Source organism: Heliangelus exortis, unplaced genomic scaffold (assembly GCF_036169615.1).
Source record: "Heliangelus exortis unplaced genomic scaffold, bHelExo1.hap1 Scaffold_80, whole genome shotgun sequence".
Classification (NCBI taxonomy): Eukaryota; Metazoa; Chordata; class Aves; order Apodiformes; family Trochilidae; genus Heliangelus; species Heliangelus exortis.
Window position 1 is genome coordinate 13,337 of NW_027285996.1, and position 21,664 is coordinate 35,000.

Consider the following 21,664-nt stretch of genomic DNA (forward strand, 5'->3'; position numbering starts at 1 on the left):
CCCTTGTATTGAGCGTGAGGAAAAATAAAAGGGGGGAGTGTGGGGGGGGGTAGCTCTCCTTGCTGCTCTCCCCCCCCCCCCCCCCTTTCCCCTCCCCATTTTCCCGCTGCTTTGTTCTCGCCGCGTTTGCAAATGGCGGCAGCGAACGGTGGATGCTCCCTCCCCCCCAAATATCCGGGGTTCCCCCTCATATTTGTGGAGATGAGGTGTGGGGGGATGTCTGGGCTCCTTCCCTCCCCCCCCCCCACAATGCTCGAAGTTTCCCCCGTATATTTGGGGGACACGCACACTCTGGGCTCCTTCCCCCGCATGCCCGAAGGTTCCCCCCTATATTTGAGGGGGGCTCTGGGCTCTTTACCTCCTCTCCCCCCCCCCATTCCCACAGGTTTTATATTTGGGGAGGGGTGAACTGGGTTCCTTCCCTCTCATGGTCGTGGGGTCCTCCCCATATTTGTGTGTCCACGCCGTGGGGGGGGAGGGGGCTGCATCCCTTCCCCTACCCCCCCATATTCGTGCTGTCTTGGGGGGGGGCTCCTTCCCCGTTCTGGCTATAGGTTCCCCCCTATATTTGGAGAAAGGGAAGGTCTGGGTCCCTTCCCCTGGAGCCTTGGGGTCCCTCCCATGGAGGGGGGGGTGTCTCTCCTCTTGGGGGCCCCACCAGAAGCAGCCCACCCCCCCTCCCACACCTTTTTGGGGTGCTGGGAGGTGGGTGAGGGGAAAACACCCCTTGGGGGTGGGGGGTAATGCTCCTCCTCACACAAACGTGTGTCTCCATGCCATGGAATTCCACATTTGTGCTGAGATGGTTTGAGTTCTCCTGGTTTTACCCTGGAAAATCCTCCAGGACAGAAAAAAACAGAGAAAGAAGAAGCGCAGCGGGGTCCAGATTTTTGCTTTTCCTGTGACTTTATTGAGTTAAAATGGTGTTAAATTGGTAAACGACTCAAACTTTGGGGGAATTATTTGGCACTGGATAATTATTCCCATTCTTGGACCCATTTTTGTGGCACCTGAAGTGAGCTGTGGGCACAGAGGAACAGTGAGCCTGGGAACCGGGCGTCTTGGGGGAAGACTTTGGTGGCAAAAAAGGCAAAAAGAAGGTTGGGGTGGATGTGGTTCCCTGGGCAGCTCCCTGAGGATGGAAGGATCCCTGGAGAAGCAGGATTTGGTGGTGAGTTTGGAGAAATCCAGGCAGGATTGAGTTTCTGCAGCAGTGGTTTGGTAACCCACTGCCACAGGGGTCTCGGGTGGATGGTGGCTCTTCACGTGAAGCAGAGATGACCACAGCCTTCATCCTCATCATCCTCAAGTTCCTTCACCTTCTGCCAACGTTTTTGGATCAAAAAAAACAGAAAAAAAATCAGGTTGTGTCGGGAAATGGAATTTTATTGAAGATGCTTTCCCAAAACAGTGGAAGAACTGCTGATTCTTCCCAGAAAACACCATTCTTGATCTCCACACCCTGGGGACAGAAAAGGGGTCCCTGCTCCAAGGCTGGTGGTGAAAACAGAAGGAAAAAAAACCTGCTGGAGTTGGAACAAAAGGAATTCTCTGCCTCAGGTGTTGGGATGGGTTCATTCCCTTCGGAAATGGCTTCTGGATGGCAGTGGTTTTGGGTTTAATCCCTTGGATTTTAGGAGTCGTGAGTGCTTGGCTACCCAACCAGATTTCCTGGTGTGAATTGAAACTTTCTCCTGATGAAGTGAAAGGGACTGAATGCAGCTCCCAGACCCATCTGGGATGGATCCCGAAGCACAGCAGGGATGGGAATGAGGCCAGGGAATGAATTTGGGGTGAAAAAAGCAGAAAAAAGATCTTTACAACTGGTGGCTTCTGAGTAACGTGAAGGAAAGCTGCTGCCTCCTGTGTCAGCCTGGATCTTCCACACCAGGGAATTCATTAGCTCAGAGCCTGTTAATTTTTTCCAAGAAATGCCAGAAATCCCAACAGGAGCTTGGGAAAAAATGAGGTTTAATGGGAAAAACTTTGGGAATAAGGAGCCAGAATAAATATCTCGATTTTCAGGGAAGATCAAGCCTGGGGTTGCAGCTCTGGCTTTTTTTTGGGGGATGTTGGCTTCTTGTGAGGTGAATATTAATGAGTGGCCTTCATTTGTGTTCTTGCTTGCAGGTTTTTCCCCCATTTCTCCACAGACAACTGATTTTTATTGGGTTTTTTTGTGTCCCTTTCAGATTCCGGAAGAGCGCGGTCCCCCCGCGGCCTTTTTGGTGACAGAATCTGAACCCAACCCTTTCTGCTCCACACGTTCAGCAGCAAAAATGGTCAGTGAAGGGCAGGGGTTGGGAGGGAAGGGGGTTGTCCCAGCTTCACCAGGTGACTCGGGTTTCAATTCTGAAGGATTTAATTAAAAAAAAATAATGATAATAACGATGATAATAACGATCACCACTGCTTCCCCAGCGCCCCATGCGGATTTTTGTCAACGACGACCGCCACGTGATGGCCAAGCACTCGGCTGTCTACCCCACCCAGGAGGAGCTGGAGGCTGTGCAGAACATGGTGTCCCACACAGAGAGGGCCCTCAAGGCTGTCTCTGACTGGATTGATGAGCAGGAGAAGGTCAGTGGGGAGCAGCCTGAGACAGAGTCCATGGAGACGGCGGCCGAGGAGGAGAACAAGGAAGGAGGGTGAGGATGGGGCCTTGGGGAGAAATGGCTTTTGGAAAAAAAAAAAATGGCTTTTGGAAAAAAAAAAAAAAAAAGTCTTTAAAATCCACTCATTCGAAATGAAGAAGCTGGTTGTGGAATTAACCAGCAATTAATTACCCCGCAACTGAAGCGAGTTGTCCCGTGGAGGTGTGGGAAATCCTCCCCTGGGGCTCGTGTGTCGTGTTCCTTGGCCACTCTCAGGCTTTGGTGTGGTCAGGTCCCTCCTTTTGAAGCCACCACTGTCCCCTGACCTGGTGGCTCCTCCTTTCCCCAGGGATCAGAAGGCCACGGAGCAGCTGACCCGCACCCTGCGGGGGGTGATGCGTGTGGGGCTGGTGGCCAAAGGCCTCCTGCTCAAAGGGGACTTGGACCTGGAGCTGGTTCTTCTCTGCAAGGACAAACCCACCTCAGATCTCCTGGAGAAAGTGGCCGACAACCTGGAGTCCAGCTGGCTGTGAGTATAAACTCTGGAGAAATAAATGTTAAAAGGTTCAGAAGGCACCGGGTGGGTTTGTTTTCATGGCTTTTTCTCTTGGAAAAGGAATTTATTAAACACGTTTTTGTTAGATGAAGTTTTCATTCCAATTTTTTTTTTTTTTTGGGGTGGTAAAGGGGGAAATTTCTCATCCCCAACCTGGGAATTCTCTTGCAGGCTATCACTGAGGATAAATATGAGATAATCCAGTCGGTGGGCGACGCCGCATCGTCATCAAGAACACGAAGGAGCCGCCCCTGACGCTCACCATCCACCTGACATCCCCGTGGTCAGGGAGGAGCTGGAGAAGCAGTTGTCTGGAGGTAGGGGAGCCTGGAGCTCTTCACTTCCAGCCCAAGCAGCAGCCTTGACTTTTGTGTAAATTCCAACAATTTTCTCAAACAAAAATTCCAACAATTCTGTGAGTTCCGCTTTACAGGGACCGAAACTTGAGAAGCACCTTTCTGAGGGTTTTATTGATTTACTGAGAAGCACCTTTCTGAGGGTTTTATTGATTTACTGAGAAGCACCTTTCTGAGGGTTTTCTTTATTTATCCTTCTATTTTATTTTTGCCACTTAGTTCACTGAGACATCATCTCTTGTGTTAAAGTTGTACCCTGCCCAGGGACAGGGCAGTAGAGAGCAGACACATTTGAACAAACAAACAAACAAACCAACCCAACACCAAACAACCCACCCAGAGAAATCTGGAAGGCTTCTCAGGAAGTGACTTTGCATGAGAGTTGGGACATTCAGGTGTGTGTTGCAGCAAGAGCTGAGGGTGCTCGGGGTCTCCTCTTGGGCACTTCCAGCACCCCGGGCGGCGATGCAGAGTTTTGGATAAAGTTAGCTTCCCAAAATTATTCCCTTGGCAATGGGAATCTGCAGAGCTGACGTTGCTGGGTCGTGTGTCAGAGGCTTTGAGTTGAGCACACTAGCCTTATCTAAAACCCTCATCTTCTAGAACCTTGGAGCTTCTCTTTTTCCTTGGGATTGGTTTTCAATCCGTCGCTTCCGTGTTTTGCTGCAGCACAGACCGGGAAATCTTTTTTTATTTTTCTTTTATTTTTTTCCTTTTATTTTTTTCCTTTTTTTTTTTTGTGCTTTTTTTTTAAAAAAAAAAAAAAAAAAAATATTTTTTTTTTGCCTGTCTCTGGTTTTGATCTCTGACCTCATCTACCCCAAGCCTTCTAGTTTGTCAATTTTAGGGACGCTGGACCTTTGGCCAACAGGACGCTCTCTGGCACGGGTTGGGGCCGGGGCAGTCAAACCTTCCGGGCTGAGGGGGTTCCCCCGATCCTCGCAGAGCTCTCCCCACCCCAAAAACCTGGAGTTGGGGCTGAATTAAAACTCTCAAACCATCCCTCCTCCTCCTCCACGACCACCACACTGGGATGGATTCCTGTCTCATTGCCCTTCCCCTCCTCACCCCTCGCAGTTTGAACGCTGAGCGCTCTGCCTGCCCCCCGCGGGGCGCAGAGCAGGATTCTTGGGGTGCAGAGCACGATTTCTGGGGAGCCCCTCTGCCCTCCTGGGAGCTGCCTCGTCCCCTGGCTGCCTGCCAGAAGCCCCTTGGTCAAACCGTGCCTTGTCTTCTTATTCCACCCACGACTAGAAACGCAATCAGGCACCGACTCCCCGGACGTTCTGGACAGGCAGAAATGCCTTGCTGCCTTGGCGTCACTGCGGCACGCCAAGTGGTTCCAGGTTTGCATTTTGTTCTTATATATTTGTCTTTATTTTTTTTTGTTGTTGTTTTGGTTTTTTTTTTATTATTTTTTTGATTTTTTTTTTTTTTTTAAGTAGAAAGCATTAAAAAAAAAAAAAAATGGCGGGGCTAACTTCACGTTTTTTATTGGGTTTTTTGTTGGTTTTGGTTTTTTTTTTGATATAAAATATGTAAGGACAGTAGCAGGAGGTGCCAACTTAGCCCTGCACAGCTGCTGAAGAGGCAAATTAAATCAAACTCAATTTTTTTCTTAACGTGTAGATGTGTAGCTGCAGCTTTGTGTTAGCAGTAACGTGGCCTTTGCACACAACAATGTTCTAAAACTGGTAACTCCAAAAGAACTCAAATACCATTCTGATTTTGTTCCTTTTTGTTTTCTTTACCCTTGGCAAAGTAGCGCTGCAAAAAAATCTGCCAAGCCAACAGTTTGGGGGTGGGTTTTTTTTTGTTATTTTATGGACTTTTTCCCCTTCTGGTTCCTCTCCCAGGCCAGGGCCAACGGGCTGAAGTCGTGTGTCATCGTGATCCGGGTGCTGCGGGACCTCTGCACTCGGGTTCCCACCTGGGCCCCACTGAGAGGATGGGTAATTTTCACTTTTTCTCTCTTTTTTTTTTTGAGGGGGTGAGTTTTGATACCACTTCACCCTTCAGTCTGGGTGTTTTCCCTTTCATAAATCAGAGATCTGTACAGGCAAAGGTTCCACCCCTAAAAACGTGCATGAAGCATCCCCCATGGCAACCATTTTTTTGAAGAACAACAAAGAACTGGTGAATTGAAGCAGCTTCTCACCACACTGGCAACACCTCCCTTTCCTGCCCTCTATTTTTTCCCTCCTTTTACCTTTTTCCACAAAAAAACATTCCCCTACTTTTTCCCCCCAAAACTCTTCCTTCACTTTTTTCCCCAAAAACTTTTCCCACCCCTCACTCTATTCTTCTAAAACATTCCTTTGCTTTTTCCCCCTGAAACTCTTCCTTCACTTTTTTCCCCAAAAACTTTTCCCACCCCTCACTCTATTCTTCTAAAACATTCCTTTGCTTTTTCCCTCCAAAACTCTTCCCACCTCTCACTTTTCTGCCCAAAAACTCTTCCCTCACCTCGCTTTTTTTTCCCCAAATCTTCTCCCTCACTTTTTTCCCCAAAACTCTCCCCTCCCTTCACATTTTTCTTCCAAAACCTCTTCCTTCACTTTTTCCCCCAAAACTCCTCCTCAACTTTCCCCCCAAAACTCCTCCACCCCTCACTTTTTTCTTCCAAAACCTCTTCCTTTACTTTTTCCCCCAAAACTCCTCCACCCCTCACTTTTTTCTTCCAAAACCTCTTCCTTTACTTTTTCCCCCAAAACTCCTCCACCCCTCACTTTTTTCTTCCAAAACCTCTTCCTTTACTTTTTCTCCCAAAACTCCTCCACCCCTCACTTTTTTCTTCCAAAACCTCTTCTTTACTTTTTCCCCCAAAACTCCTCCTTTACTTTTTCCCCCAAAACTCCTCCACCCCTCACTTTTTTCTCCCAAAACCTTCCCCTTCACTTTTTCCCCTCCAAAACTTTCTTCTTCCAAAACCTCTTCCTTCACTTTTTCCCCCAAAACTCCTCCTTAACTTTCCCCCCAAAACTCCTCCACTTTTTTCTCCCAAAACCTCTTTACTTTTTCCCCTCCAAAACTTTTCTCACCGCTCGCTTTTGTTCTTCCGAAACCTCTTCCTCACTTTTTTCCCCCCCCCCAAACTCTTCCCACCCTTCACTTGTTTTCTTCCAAAACCTTTCCCTTCACTTTTTCCCCTCCAAAACTCTCCCCTTGCTTTCTTCTTCCAAAACCTCTTCCTTTACTTTTTCCCCCAAAACTCCTCCACCCCTCACTTTTTTCTCCCAAAACCTCTTTACTTTTTCCCCTCCAAAACTTTTCCCACCCCTCGCTTTTTTTCTTCCGAAACCTCTTCCTCACTTTTTTCCCCCCCCAATCTCTTCCCACCCTTCGCTTGTTTTCTTCCAAAACCTTTCCCTTCACTTTTTCCCCTCCAAAACTCTCCCCTTGCTTTCTTCTTCCAAAACCTCTTCCTTCACTTTTTCCCCCAAAACTCCTCCTTAACTTTCCCGCCAAAACTCCTCCACCCCTCGCTTTTTTCTCCCAAAACCTCTTCCTTTACTTTTTCCCCCAAAACTCCTTAACTTTCCCCCCAAAACTCCTCCACCCCTCACTTTTTTCTCCCAAAACCTCTTCCTTTACTTTTTCCCCCAAAACTCCTCCTTAACTTTCCCCCCAAAACTCCTCCACCCCTCACTTTTTTCTCCCAAAACCTCTTCCTTTACTTTTTCCCCCAAAACTCCTTAACTTTCCCCCCAAAACTCCTCCACTTTTTTCTCCCAAAACCTCTTTACTTTTTCCCCTCCAAAACTTTTCCCACCGCTCGCTTTTTTCTTCCGAAACCTCTTCCTCACTTTTTTCCCTCCCCCCAAACTCTTCCCACCCTTCGCTTGTTTTCTTCCAAAACCTTTCCCTTCACTTTTTCCCCTCCAAAACTCTCCCCTTGCTTTCTTCTTCCAAAACCTCTTCCTTCACTTTTTCCCCCAAAACTCCTCCTTCACTTTCCCCCCAAAACTCCTCCATCCCTCACTTTTTTCTTCCAAAACCTCTTCCTTCACTTTTTCCCCCAAAACTCCTCCTTAACTTTCCCCCCAAAACTCCTCCACCCCTCACTTTTTTCTTCCAAAACCTCTTTCTTTACTTTTTCCCCCAAAACTCCTCCACCCCTCACTTTTTTCTCCCAAAACCTCTTTACTTTTTCCCCTCCAAAACTTTTCCCACCGCTCGCTTTTTTTCTTCCGAAACCTCTTCTTCACTTCCCCCCCCCCCCCCCAATCTCTTCCCACCCTTCGCTTGTTTTCTTCCAAAACCTTTCCCTTCACTTTTTCCCAAAAAAAAACCCCTCTTCCCACCCCTCTCTTCCAGCCCCTGGAGCTGCTGTGTGAGAAATCCATCGGCACCGCCAACCGCCCGATGGGCGCGGGGGAGGCTCTGCGGCGGGTGCTGGAGTGCTTGGCCTCAGGCATTGTCATGCCAGGTGAGCTCCTCTCCAGGGACCCCCACCCCATCACCTACTGCGGGTTCCTGGCCCCTCTCCCACCACCCAACTTGGGGAAAAGCACCTCCCCCAACAGCCCCTACCCCAAACCCACCCACCCAGGTTTTTATTCCTGAGGGTGCGTTGAGAGCTACGGAGCCACCAGGTTAAAAATCCCCTTTGTAGAGAGAGGGCAAAACGTCCCCAAGGATTCCCCGGAGCGGTGGCGAGCGGTGAGGTGTCCCTGGCCCTGAGCCCAGAGGAGTCTCAGGGTGTTGGACAGTGGATGGTGTCAGTCCATGTCCTGTGGTCGCTGCCCAGGGAATTCTTAGTTCAGTCTCTTTAGCAAACACCAGGATAATTCTCTGCATATCTTCCTTGTTTCCTGCCTTCAGATGGTTCTGGTATTTATGATCCTTGTGAAAAAGAAGCCACTGATGCTATTGGGCATCTAGACAGACAACAAAGGGAAGATATCACACAGAGTGCTCAGGTATAGTTTTGACTCCAGATGTTACAAAAACTTAACGAGTTCGACTGACTCGGAACGGCCGTGTTGGTTAATTGTAGTTTAGTCACCTTCCCCAGGGCTCTGGTCACTGGTTTAACCTCTGGTCAAGTCAAAATCCAAAACTGGGTCCCACACCAAGAAGGAAATTTATAGCTTGGCCCAACCAGAAGCAAAGAATCAGGATTTAAATAGCGACTTGCTCCCCTGATTTTTGGGTTGAACTTCAAAAAAAAAATGAAAACAAAAAATGGATCAATCAGAGAGTCCTATTTAAACCCCTGAGGATTTTCTTGTGTAGGGGTGGGTAGAATATTCCTGGATGGAAGTGTGCAGGGAACAGAGGTTGGTTGGAGCCATTTTCACAGCCTGGTAATGCACCTTTCACTTTTTTAGCACGCTCTGAGACTTGCTGCTTTTGGTCAGCTCCACAAAGTCTTGGGGATGGATCCCCTCCCTTCCAAAATGCCCAAGAAACCAAAGAACGAGAACCCCGTTGACTATACTGGTAGGTACTCAAAAAAAAAAAAAACAACCCAAAAAAACCCCAAAGCTTTTTGCTGCCAGAAACAGAACAATTAAAGGTTGTTAATTGTTTTGGGGTGTGTGCCTGGTGTTACAGTCCAGATCCCTCCCAGTACAACGTACGCTGTCACCCCCATGAAGCGTCCGATGGAGGAGGACGGAGAAGAAAAATCTCCCAGCAAAAAGAAAAAGAAGATTCAGAAAAAAGGTATTGAGCTAACAAGAGGTAGGTATCCAGGGGCCACCCGGGTGCTGTTGGTGCTGGGGAGGGGGGAAAGACTCTGGGGGGCTGCCAATAAATGGGTTTTATTTCTTTTTAAATTTATAAAGTCTCGAGCAATACCAATTTAAAAAAAAAAAATTTAAAAGGAGGAAAATAGAGCTCAGAACTTGGTTTTGATGCTTCTTGGGAAGAGGTGGTGAACATCTGCCAATCTTGGGGTGTTCTTCTTTCTTCAGAGGAAAAGCTGGAACCTCCCCAGGCCATGAATGCCCTGATGAAACTAAACCAGTTAAAACCTGGCCTCCAGTACAAACTGGTGTCTCAGACTGGTCCCGTGCACGCTCCCATCTTCACCATGTCGGTGGAGATCGATGGCAGCACCTTCGAGGCCTCGGGGCCTTCCAAAAAGACAGCCAAGCTCCACGTGGCTGTCAAGGTGAGAGCTGGGGGTGGAAATTCCAGCTGGAGGGAATCCCACCTCTCTCCCAGGGCGAGGAGGTTGATGGGTGGCATCAACCAAAAGTGGGGAAAGACGTCCCAGACCCTTGGGGTCAACGTGAAGAGACATCTCCGAGGTCTTGGAAGTGCCTCATGGGGTTTGGGGAATGCCTGGTGCTCGATCCTGGGATTCTTGGCTGGTTTTCTGGAGGACTTAGCCCAAAATGAGCAGGGTGTTGGGGTCTGGGAGGTCTCCTCAGCCATCTTCTCCTCTCCAGGTGTTGCAAGACATGGGGTTACCCACGGGGGTGGAAGGGAAAGACTCTGGGAAAGGAGAGGAGTCCGCAGAGGAGACGGAGCAGAAACCCGTGGTCGCCTCCCCCCCGCCCGTTGTGGAAGCTGTCACCACACCCACTGCTGCCTCTCCCCCTGCAGATCAGACCCCAGAGGTGAGGTTATGGGGGGATTTCCTTTGGGGTGATGCCCTTCAGGGTGACCTCATGGGAGGCCATCAGAAGCAGCTGTTGAGTGACTCTCATGACACAACAGAGGAGGTCAAAACCACCCAAGGGGTTCCTCCCGAGTTTTGTCTCCGAGATATTTTCCAAACTCTCCCTTCCAGAAACAACTTCAGGTCCTTTAGGTTGCTTTGCTTTTTTTTTTTTTTAATTTTCATTTTGCTCTTCATGCTTCCAGAACGTGAAGCAACAGGGACCAATCCTGACAAAACATGGGAAGAACCCCGTGATGGAGCTGAACGAGAAGCGGCGGGGGCTGAAGTATGAACTGATCTCAGAGACAGGTGGCAGCCACGACAAACGCTTCGTGATGGAGGTGAGGTCACCCCCACCCCTCCTCCCTGCCCCTGGAGACCTCAGAACCATCAAAACACCCAAGGGCTTGGGTTGGAAGGGAGTCAGGAGGAGAACTCAATGGGCAGAGGTGTTTTCCACTCAGCTCAGTTGATCAAAGCCACCTCCAGCCTCCCCCTTCAACCCTCCCAACTTGTGGGGTTGTCTTCAGACACCAGAAAACCCGTGGAATTTTCTTTTCCTCCCTGCTGATGGTTTGATCCCTTTCCACAGGTGGAGGTTGATGGACAGAAGTTCCAAGGAGCTGGTTCCAACAAGAAGGTGGCCAAGGCCTACGCCGCTCTGGCCGCGCTGGAGAAGCTTTTTCCCGACGCTCCCGTTGCCATCGAGCAAAACAAGAAGAAAAGAACCCCCGTGCCTACCCGGGGAGGCCCCAAGTTCCCAGTCAAAGTAAGAAAATCTCCAATTCCACCTTGTTTTGGGGATCTTGAGTGCCAAGAACCCCGGGTCATGGGAAGAGGAACTGGTGAGAGGCACGGTGATGGTAGCCAGGAGGTGATGGTAGCCAGGAGGTGATGGTAGCCAGGAGGTGATGGTAGTCAGGAGGTGATGGTAGCCAGGAGGTGATGGTAGCCAGGAGGAGATGGTAGCCAGGAGGTGATGGTAGCCAGGAGGTGATGGTAGTCAGGAGGTGATGGTAGCCAGGAGGTGATGGTAGCCAGGAGGTGATTGTAGCCAGGAGGTGATGGTAGCCAGGAGGAGATGGTAGCCAGGAGGAGATGGTAGCCAGGAGGTAATGGTAGCCAGGTGATGGTAGCCAGGAGGAGATGGTAGCCAGGAGGTGATGGTAGCCAGGAGGAGATGGTAGCCAGGAGGTGATGGTAGCCAGGAGGAGATGGTAGCCAGGAGGTGATGGTAGCCAGGAGGTGATGGTAGCCAGGAGGAGATGGTAGCCAGGAGGTGATGGTAGCCAGGAGGTGATGGTAGCCAGGAGGAGATGGTAGCCAGGTGATGGTAGCCAGGAGGAGATGGTAGCCAGGAGGAGATGGTAGCCAGGAGGTGATGGTAGCCAGGAGGAGATGGTAGCCAGGAGGTGATGGTAGCCAGGAGGTGATGGTAGCCAGGTGGAGATGGTAGCCAGGAGGAGATGGTAGCCAGGAGGAGATGGTAGCCAGGAGGAGATGGTAGCCAGGTGATGGTAGCCAGGAGGAGATGGTAGCCAGGAGGAGATGGTAGCCAGGAGGTGATGGTAGCCAGGAGGAGATGGTAGCCAGGAGGTGATGGTAGCCAGGAGGTGATGGTAGCCAGGTGGAGATGGTAGCCAGGAGGAGATGGTAGCCAGGAGGAGATGGTAGCCAGGTGATGGTAGCCAGGAGGTGATGGTAGCCAGGAGGTGATGGTAGCCAGGAGGTGATGGTAGCCAGGAGGTGATGGTAGCCAGGAGGAGATGGTAGCCAGGAGGTGATGGTAGCCAGGAGGTGATGGTAGCCAGGAGGAGATGGTAGCCAGGAGGAGATGGTAGCCAGGAGGTGATGGTAGCCAGGAGGTGATGGTAGCCAGGAGGAGATGGTTGCTGGGTGTAAAAGCAGAGGTGGTGGAATCCCAGAGGATTAATTAGTGAAACACCTTCAAGTTTTGTAGAAAGCAGCCTCTGCTTTTTCGGGAATTCCCTTTACTTGGCAGCTTTCTTTTTTCGGGAGCTCCCTGATGCCTTCTAAATCTCCCCAAGCCCCATTTTTAAAGAATAAGAGGAAAAAAAAAACCCTTATTTTGATTTTGTTTGTTTGTTGCCCTGCAGCAGCACAACCCAGGCTTTGGGGTGGGTGGTCCCATGCACAACGAGGTCCCTCCTCCCCCCAACATGCGGGGCCGGGGCCGAGGCCAGGAGGAGATGGTAGCCAGGAGGTGATGGTAGCCAGGAGGTGATGGTAGCCAGGAGGTGATGGTAGCCAGGAGGAGATGGTAGCCAGGAGGAGATGGTAGCCAGGAGGTGATGGTAGCCAGGAGGTGATGGTAGCCAGGAGGAGATGGTAGCCAGGAGGTGATGGTAGCCAGGAGGTGATGGTAGCCAGGAGGTGATGGTAGCCAGGAGGAGATGGTAGCCAGGAGGAGATGGTAGCCAGGAGGTGATGGTAGCCAGGAGGTGATGGTAGCCAGGAGGAGATGGTAGCCAGGTGATGGTAGCCAGGAGGTGATGGTAGCCAGGAGGAGATGGTAGCCAGGAGGAGATGGTAGCCAGGAGGAGATGGTAGCCAGGAGGTGATGGTAGCCAGGAGGAGATGGTAGCCAGGTGATGGTAGCCAGGAGGTGATGGTAGCCAGGAGGAGATGGTAGCCAGGAGGTGATGGTAGCCAGGAGGTGATGGTAGCCAGGAGGAGATGGTAGCCAGGAGGTGATGGTAGCCAGGAGGTGATGGTAGCCAGGAGGAGATGGTAGCCAGGAGGTGATGGTAGCCAGGAGGTGATGGTAGCCAGGAGGTGATGGTAGCCAGGAGGAGATGGTAGCCAGGAGGAGATGGTAGCCAGGAGGAGATGGTAGCCAGGAGGTGATGGTAGCCAGGAGGTGATGGTAGCCAGGAGGAGATGGTAGCCAGGAGGAGATGGTAGCCAGGAGGTGATGGTAGCCAGGAGGTGATGGTAGCCAGGAGGAGATGGTAGCCAGGAGGTGATGGTAGCCAGGAGGTGATGGTAGCCAGGAGGTGATGGTAGCCAGGAGGAGATGGTAGCCAGGAGGAGATGGTAGCCAGGAGGTGATGGTAGCCAGGAGGTGATGGTAGCCAGGAGGAGATGGTAGCCAGGTGATGGTAGCCAGGAGGTGATGGTAGCCAGGAGGAGATGGTAGCCAGGAGGAGATGGTAGCCAGGAGGAGATGGTAGCCAGGAGGTGATGGTAGCCAGGAGGAGATGGTAGCCAGGAGGTGATGGTAGCCAGGAGGTGATGGTAGCCAGGAGGAGATGGTAGCCAGGAGGTGATGGTAGCCAGGAGGAGATGGTAGCCAGGAGGTGATGGTAGCCAGGAGGTGATGGTAGCCAGGAGGAGATGGTAGCCAGGAGGTGATGGTAGCCAGGAGGAGATGGTTGCTGGGTGTAAAAGCAGAGGTGGTGGAATCCCAGAGGATTAATTAGTGAAACACCTTCAAGTTTTGTAGAAAGCAGCCTCTGCTTTTTCGGGAATTCCCTTTACTTGGCAGCTTTCTTTTTTCGGGAGCTCCCTGATGGTTTCTAAATCACCCCAAGCCCCATTTTTAAAGAATAAGAGGAAAAAAAAAAACCCTTATTTTGGTTTTTTTTTGTTTGTTGCCCTGCAGCAGCACAACCCAGGCTTCGGGATGCGTGGTCCCATGCACAACGAGGTCCCTCCTCCCCCCAACATGCGGGGCCGGGGCCGAGGCCAGGAGGAGATGGTAGCCAGGAGGTGATGGTAGCCAGGAGGAGATGGTAGCCAGGAGGAGATGGTAGCCAGGAGGAGATGGTAGCCAGGAGGTGATGGTAGCCAGGAGGTGATGGTAGCCAGGAGGAGATGGTAGCCAGGAGGAGATGGTAGCCAGGAGGAGATGGTAGCCAGGAGGTGATGGTAGCCAGGAGGTGATGGTAGCCAGGAGGTGATGGTAGCCAGGAGGAGATGGTAGCCAGGAGGTGATGGTAGCCAGGAGGTGATGGTAGCCAGGAGGTGATGGTAGCCAGGAGGAGATGGTAGCCAGGAGGTGATGGTAGCCAGGAGGTGATGGTAGCCAGGAGGAGATGGTAGCCAGGTGATGGTAGCCAGGAGGTGATGGTAGCCAGGAGGAGATGGTAGCCAGGAGGTGATGGTAGCCAGGAGGAGATGGTAGCCAGGAGGAGATGGTTGCTGGGTGTAAAAGCAGAGGTGGTGGAATCCCAGAGGATTAATTAGTGAAACACCTTCAAGTTTTGTAGAAAGCAGCCTCTGCTTTTTCGGGAATTCCCTTTACTTGGCAGCTTTCTTTTTTCGGGAGCTCCCTGATGGTTTCTAAATCACCCCAAGCCCCATTTTTAAAGAATAAGAGGAAAAAAAAAACCCTTATTTTGCTTTTGTTTGTTTGTTGCCCTGCAGCAGCACAACCCAGGCTTTGGGATGGGTGGTCCCATGCACAACGAGGTCCCTCCTCCCCCCAACATGCGGGGCCGGGGCCGAGGCCAGGAGGAGATGGTAGCCAGGAGGTGATGGTAGCCAGGAGGAGATGGTAGCCAGGAGGAGATGGTAGCCAGGAGGTGATGGTAGCCAGGAGGAGATGGTAGCCAGGAGGTGATGGTAGCCAGGAGGAGATGGTAGCCAGGAGGAGATGGTAGCCAGGAGGAGATGGTAGCCAGGAGGTGATGGTAGCCAGGAGGAGATGGTAGCCAGGAGGTGATGGTAGCCAGGAGGTGATGGTAGCCAGGAGGAGATGGTAGCCAGGAGGTGATGGTAGCCAGGAGGTGATGGTAGCCAGGAGGTGATGGTAGCCAGGAGGAGATGGTTGCTGGGTGTAAAAGCAGAGGTGGTGGAATCCCAGAGGATTAATTAGTGAAACACCTTCAAGTTTTGTAGAAAGCAGCCTCTGCTTTTTCGGGAATTCCCTTTACTTGGCAGCTTTCTTTTTTCGGGAGCTCCCTGATGGTTTCTAAATCTCCCCAAGCCCCATTTTTAAAGAATAAGAGGAAAAAAAAAACCCTTATTTTGGTTTTGTTTGTTTGTTGCCCTGCAGCAGCACAACCCAGGCTTTGGGATGGGTGGTCCCATGCACAACGAGGTCCCTCCTCCCCCCAACATGCGGGGCCGGGGCCGAGGCGGCAACATGCGGGGCCGGGGCCGAGGCCGGGGGGGATTCGGTGGCAACCACGGGGGCTACATGAACGCAGGTGAGGTGCCACCCACCCCAACACCTCCCAAGAACCCCCCCCTTCTGGGGGAGCCACTTTGCACTCCTCATTTCCCTTCACTTTTCCCATTTTTCCCCTCCTGCTGCAGGTGGTGGGTACGGGAGCTACGGTTACGGAGGGAACTCGGCGACCGCCGGCTACAGTAAGTGGGTTTGGTTTTACTTTGGACTCTTTTTTCTTTCAATTTTAAATTGGAAAATCAAATTGGATTCCAGTTTTCAAATTGGAACCGTGTGGGAGCCCCCCTGGTGATGGGGGCTTGTCTTTTTTTTTTTTTTTTTTTTTTTTGTCTTCTTGGGATGAGAAAAAAAAAGGAGCCGTGTGGGTGTTAAACCAAAATAGAAAAAGATTTAAAGCTGCCTTCGGGTGCCTTCATGTTTCCTCTCAAATATGAAGATTTTAAATTTCTCTGCTTTTAAACCACGGGAAGCCACGCTTTTTAATGGGATTTTTCCAACCCAAACTGGTGGTGAGGAGAAGCCTTCAACTGGGGGGTGCCAGGAGCAGAGAAATCTAAAACGTTGACTTCAAATATTGGCACTTTTTGGGCCGCCTGCCACACAAAAAAAACCCTCTAATTTTTTCTCTCTGCTCTGTCTCCCCCTTTTGTAGGTGACTTTTTCACAGACTCCTACGGCTTTCATGATTTTGGGGATTCCTAGATCATCTTAAAAAAAAAAAAAAAAAAAAAAAAAAAAATTGCACACCCAAAAACAAACCCAAAAAAAACCACAAAAAGCAACTTTTTACTCCAATTCTCTCCAACTCCAACCCCCAAAGTGGCCGTGCTGTGTCCCACCCGTGGCTTTTCACCACTGAAACTCTCAGCCTGCAGAACTTGAGACACTTTTTATCCTCCTTTGCCTTTGAACTTGATTCTCTTGATGTACACGATGATCCCAGAAAGGTTTTTTTGTTGATTTTTGGTGTTTTCCTCCACTTTTTTTTTTTTTGCACAAGTCTCTGAGCTCTGTTCAGCATGAAGGCAAAACCCCTATTTTTTTTCTTTTGTTGTGGGAAGCATTTCTTATTTTTCAGAACCCTGTAGTGTTTTAATCTACCTTTGCCTTAATTTACAGCCATTTTTTGGTACAAAATTCCAGCTTTTTAATCAATCCCAGCCCTTGGTTTGACTCCTTGATCCTGGGAAGACTTTTCTGATGTCCCTGGAATCTTTTTTGTGCTTTTCTGACCCAATGTAATTTGTAACTGGTTTTAAACACCTTTCCTCCTGGCTGGTGGTTCCAGGGGGGGTTGTAATTGTTCCTGCTCCAATAAATACCCAGGTCTTGGGAGGGATTTGGGGTATGTGGTAGAAATTTGGGGGGGAAAGAAGAAAAACCCATGTGGATTTATTGCTGAAGGTGGAAATGAGATTTATTGGGTAAAAACCAGACCCCAAACATCATTATTTCCTGAAAAATACCAAAAATGAAGTTGCACCAGGATCAGAAGTGGTGGAAAATGTCACAGCCCCTGGACTCCCAAGTGTTTGGTCCTTTACTCTTTGCCATTTGCTCTTTTTCCCAAACTTCCCTGGATTTGTGGAGGGCATGGGCTCCTTTGGGAGTTTCACATCAGCTCCATCATGACCCAAACACCAAGAAACCTCCCAGCTATGAAGCACCAGGTTTAAAAAAAGCCAACAAGAGACTTAATAATAGTGATTTTTTTAATTTTTTTTTTTTTTTTCTTGGGTGAGATCATTTTTTTCATCCCTAAATCCTCTCCTGAAGGAGGTGGGAACCCCCACCCTTTTTTAAGCAACGTGTTGTGGTGCTTGGATGGTTCTGAGCTTTGGGAGAAATGAAAAAAAGGAATCAACCAGAGTTAAAACTTGAAAATTCATGTGAAATATTGGCAGAAAAATGGGAATTTCAGCAGAGAAATGTTCTGCTGCCACCACAGCTGGAGAGGAATCAGTGATGGAGCCACCTGAGCTTCTGTGGAAGAGGAAGGGGAACCCAGAGGCTGCGTGCAAGACTTGGACAAGAATGGCTGAAATGACCCAAAACTATGAAAAAGAAAGAATGAAAAAAGACCAAAAAAAAAAAAAGACAGGAAGAAAGTGCCTTGAGGAGCTGCAGCTCTTCCCAGCCCCCTCAGTCCTGGAACTCTGGAAGCCAAGGCCACCAGACTGCAGTTTCTGTCTCCTTTTTAACTCAGTTCTCCCCTTTTCCAGTGCTTTTTTTGTCCTCCCTCTCCTGGTCAGGGGTTTAGGGTGATTTTAGTGGCTTTTAGGCCTTGAAATGAGAATTTTGGGGATAAAAAGTGTAGAGCTGAGGCTCTTCCTGACAAGTGACACCCAGAGCAGCCCCGAGTCCGAAAGAGCTCAACTGGAGCTGGATAAAACTTGTGATAAATAGATTAAAAATGAAAACTCTTTGACAAATTAAAATGAAACCTTCTCCTATGCTCAGTGCTGCCCTGTCCAGACCCTCGGGCCTCTTCCAGAGGTTATAGTGCCTGAATTTTGAGGTAAAAAGGACAAAATTTGCATCTTTCTGCCCCTGGGATCACTGCTGCTCGCTCACCACCTTGGTCCCAACGGATGGAGCCAGATCCAACCTCCTTGGTGCCTCTTGGGCAACCCTGTGGGGTTGGAAGTTGTGGAGGGTCAATTCTTGTCATGGTGACATTCCAGAACCTGGGATGGATCCTGCTGCTCAACCCTGAGGATGGAAAGGAGGGAAGAAGCCTGGTGGGCATTGATGTTGGGTGGTTGGACCATGGGTTGGTGTCCATCTGGATCTGGTGATGGCCATCTGGAGTGGCCAGGGGATGTCCCTCTGGATCTGGGGGATGTCCCTCTGGATCTGGGGGATGTCCCTCTGGATCTGGGAGATGTCCCTCTGGACTGGGGGATGTCCCTCTGGATCTGGGGGATGTCCCTCTGGATCTGGGGGATGTCCCTCTGGATCTGGTGATGGCCATCTGGAGTGACCAGGGAATGTCCCTCTGGACTGGGGGATGTCCCTCTGGATTTTGGGGGATGTCCCTCTGGATCTGGGGGATGTCCCTCTGGATCTGGTGATGGCCATCTGGATGGGGGATGTCCCTCTGGATCTGGGGGATGTCCCTCTGGATTTTGGGGGATGTCCCTCTGGATCTGGGGGATGTCCTTCTGGATTTTGGGGGATGTCCCTCTGGATTTTGGGGGATGTCCCTCTGGATCTGGGGGATGTCCCTCTGGATTTTGGGGGATGTTCCTCTGGATTTTGGGGGATGTCCCTCTGGATCTGTGGGATGTCCCTCTGGACTGGGGATGTCCCTCTGGATCTGGGGGATGTCCCTCTGGATCTGGGAGATGTCCCTCTGGATCTGGGGGATGTCCCTCTGGATTTTGGGGGATGTCCCTCTGGATTTTGGGGATGTCCCTCTGGACTGGGGGATGTCCCTCTGGATGGGGGATGTCCCTCTGGATCTGGGGGATGTCCCTCTGGATTTTGGGGGATGTCCCTCTGGACTGGGGGATCTTCAGAACTCCCTTCCAGCCCAACTCTTCCTATGATTCCACCCAACGAGGTTTTCACCTCGCGGCCTCCTGGGTCGTTTCCTTCAACCTGGGAGCCCAAACCCCTCCCAGACCTTCATTTCTGGGGTCAAATCTCCTCGGTTGGATGAGGTTTGACCTTCCCAGGAGGGTTCCCAGCTGAAATGCTGATGTTCTTCTCTTCCTTTCAGGCCAATTCTACAGCAACGGCGGCCACTCCAACTCGGGGGGCGGCGGGGGCGGCGGCTCCGGTTACAGCTCCTACTACCAAGGGGGGGGTGGTGATAACTACAACTCCCCAGTGCCTCCCAAACATGGGGGGAAGAAGCAGCAGCACGGGGCCAACAGAAGCCCTCCTATGGCTCGGGCTATCAGTCCCACCAGGGCCAACAGCAGCAATCCTACAACCAGAACCAGTACGGCAACTACGGCCCCCCCCAGGGCAAGCAGAAGGGCTACAACCACGGCCAAGGCAACTACTCCTCCTACTCCAACTCCTACAACTCCCCCGGAGGTGGAGGCTCTGATTACAACTACGAGAGTAAATTCAGTGAGTCCAGAATTGGGGTGGTTTGGGTGATGGACGCCCCTGTGGCCACCTGCATGATTTTAAAGCTAAAAATGGGGAAATTTGGGCTGGATTGAAGGGAGAAATTGTTGGGGAGACACCAGCCTGGAGAGTGTGGTGGCTGCTCCATCCCTGGGAATGGGAAAGCTCGGGTGGGGTGGGGCTTGGAGCAACAACAGTGGGTGGTGGCCCTGCTCGTGGCTGGGGGTTGGAATTTGAAGGTCCTGGGGTGGGCTTGGAGGTCCAGGGATGAGGTTTAAGGTTCCAAGGATGAGCTCTGAGTTCCCAGGGATGAGCTCTGGGTTCCCAGGGATGAGCTCTGAGTTCCCAGGGATGAGGTTTAAGGTTCCAAGGATGAGCTCTTGAGTTCCCAGGGATGAGCTCTGGGTTCCCAGGGATGAGCTCTGAGTTCCCAGGGATGAGGTTTAAGGTTCCAAGGATGAGCTCTGAGTTCCCAGGGATGAGCTCTGAGGTCCCAGGGATGAGCTCTGGGTTCCCAGGGATGAGCTCTGAGTTCCCAGGGATGAGCTCTGAGTTCCCAGGGATGAGCTCAGGGTTCCCAGGGATGAGCTCTGAGGTCCCAGGATGAGCTCTGGGTTCCCAGGGATGAGTTCTTGAGTTCCCAGGGATGAGGTTTAAGGTTCCAAGGATGAGCTTTTGAGTTCCCAGGGATGAGCTCTGGGTTCCCAGGGATGAGTTCTTGAGTTCCCAGGGATGAGCTCTGAGGTCCCAGGGATAAGGTTTAAGGTTCCAAGGATGAGCTCTGGGTTCCCAGGGATGAGCTCTGAGTTCCCAGGGATGAGCTCTGAGGTCCCAGGGATGAGGTTTAAGGTTCCAAGGATGAGCTCTTGAGTTCCCAGGGATGAGCTCTGGGTTCCCAGGGATGAGCTCTGAGTTCCCAGGGATGAGGTTTAAGGTTCCAAGGATGAGCTTTTGAGTTCCCAGGGATGAGCTCTGAGTTCCCAGGGATGAGCTCTGAGTTCCCAGGGATGAGCTCTGAGGTCCCAGGGATGAGCTCTGGGTTCCCAGGAATTGCCTTTAAGGACTTGGGGTGGACTTTGAGGTTCCTCAGACCCATCCCACGAACTGAGAGCTTGAAAATCAAACGGGATGAGATGGGTCAAGGAAACCCAGGGAGGTGCCACCAGCCCAGGTGCCACCATCACTGCTCTCCCCCAGGTTATGGCAGCAGTGGCCGTGGTGGCAACAACTTCTCGGGTGGCTCCTCCTACAGCTCCGGCTCCCACGGGGGCTACGGGGGCGGCGCGGGGGGCGGCGGCTCCTCCTACCAAGGTAAGGCAGGTCAGTACCCCAGAGACCCCCAGAACCACCCCCAGAGCCCCAGCAGGGGGAAAAAAAATAGTTCAGCCTCAAAACACCAAAGGTTGGGACTCCACAAGTTCTGGGTTTGCCTCTAACTGATTTCTCCCCCTTTTTGTCCTTCTTTTTTTTTTTTCCTTCCCTTTTTTCCTTTCTTCTTCCCCCTTTTTTTCTTCCTCCCTTTTTCTTCCCCTTTTTTTTTTTCCCCTTCCCTTTTTTCCTCCCCTCTCTTTTCCTCCCCTCTCTTTTCCTCCCCTCTTTTTTCCTCCCCTTTTTTCCTTCCCTCTTTTTTCCTCCCTTTTTTTCCTTCCCTCTTTTTTCCTCCCCTTTTTTTCCTCCCCTCTTTTTCCCTCCCTTTTTTTTCCTCCCTTCTTTTTTCCTCCCCTCTTTTTTCCTCCCCTCTTTTTTCCTCCCCTTTTTTCCTCCCTTTTTTTCCTCTCTTTTTTTCCTCCCTTTTTTCCTCCCCTCTTTTTTCCTCCCCTTTTTTTCCTCCCCTCTTTTTTCCTCCCTTTTTTTCCTTCCCTCTTTTTTTCTCCCCTTTTTTTCCTCCCTTTTTTTCCTCCCCTTTTTTCCTCTTTTCTTCCTCCCTTCTTTTTTCCTCCCCTCTTTTTTCCTCCCTTTTTTTCCTCCCCTTTTTTCCTCTTTTTTTCCTCCCTTCTTTTTTCCTCCCCTCTTTTTTCCTCCCTTTTTTTCCTCCCCTCTTTTTTCCTCCCCTTTTTTCCTCCCTTTTTTTCCTCCCTTCTTTTTTCCTCCCCTCTTTTTTCCTCCCCTCTTTTTTCCTCCCTTTTTTTCCTCCCTTTTTTTCCTCCCCTTTTTTTCCCCCCTCCCTTTTTTCCCCTCCCCCTTTCCACCCTCCTTCTCCCTCTCCTTTTCCTCCCATTTTTTTCCTCTCCTTTTTTCCCCTCTCTCTCCCTTCTCCCCACAGGTGGTTACTCCTCTCAGTCCAACTACAACTCCCCAGGCTCT

The 21,664-nt window shown here is 50.7% G+C and overlaps 1 protein-coding gene across 1 annotated transcript in view; it reads left to right on the forward strand.

Moving 5' to 3' along the window:
* The first annotated feature begins 771 nt into the window (after positions 1–771).
* The window catches only part of ILF3 (interleukin enhancer binding factor 3), a 21,563-nt gene continuing 670 nt past the window's right edge, over positions 772–21,664 (forward strand). The window contains 23 exon segments of the mRNA XM_071732796.1: positions 772–1,171; positions 2,193–2,282; positions 2,422–2,648; positions 2,944–3,111; positions 3,282–3,367; positions 3,370–3,423; positions 3,426–3,467; positions 4,761–4,852; positions 5,363–5,458; positions 7,824–7,935; positions 8,331–8,428; positions 8,840–8,951; positions 9,066–9,176; positions 9,428–9,627; positions 9,908–10,078; positions 10,326–10,463; positions 10,715–10,891; positions 15,143–15,296; positions 15,406–15,459; positions 19,002–19,145; positions 19,148–19,360; positions 20,558–20,680; positions 21,624–21,664. The exon segment at positions 21,624–21,664 is cut by the window's right edge and continues 670 nt beyond it. Coding sequence (XP_071588897.1) covers positions 1,139–1,171; positions 2,193–2,282; positions 2,422–2,648; positions 2,944–3,111; positions 3,282–3,367; positions 3,370–3,423; positions 3,426–3,467; positions 4,761–4,852; positions 5,363–5,458; positions 7,824–7,935; positions 8,331–8,428; positions 8,840–8,951; positions 9,066–9,176; positions 9,428–9,627; positions 9,908–10,078; positions 10,326–10,463; positions 10,715–10,891; positions 15,143–15,296; positions 15,406–15,459; positions 19,002–19,145; positions 19,148–19,360; positions 20,558–20,680; positions 21,624–21,664 — 2,736 coding nt within the window. The 5' untranslated portion in view covers positions 772–1,138.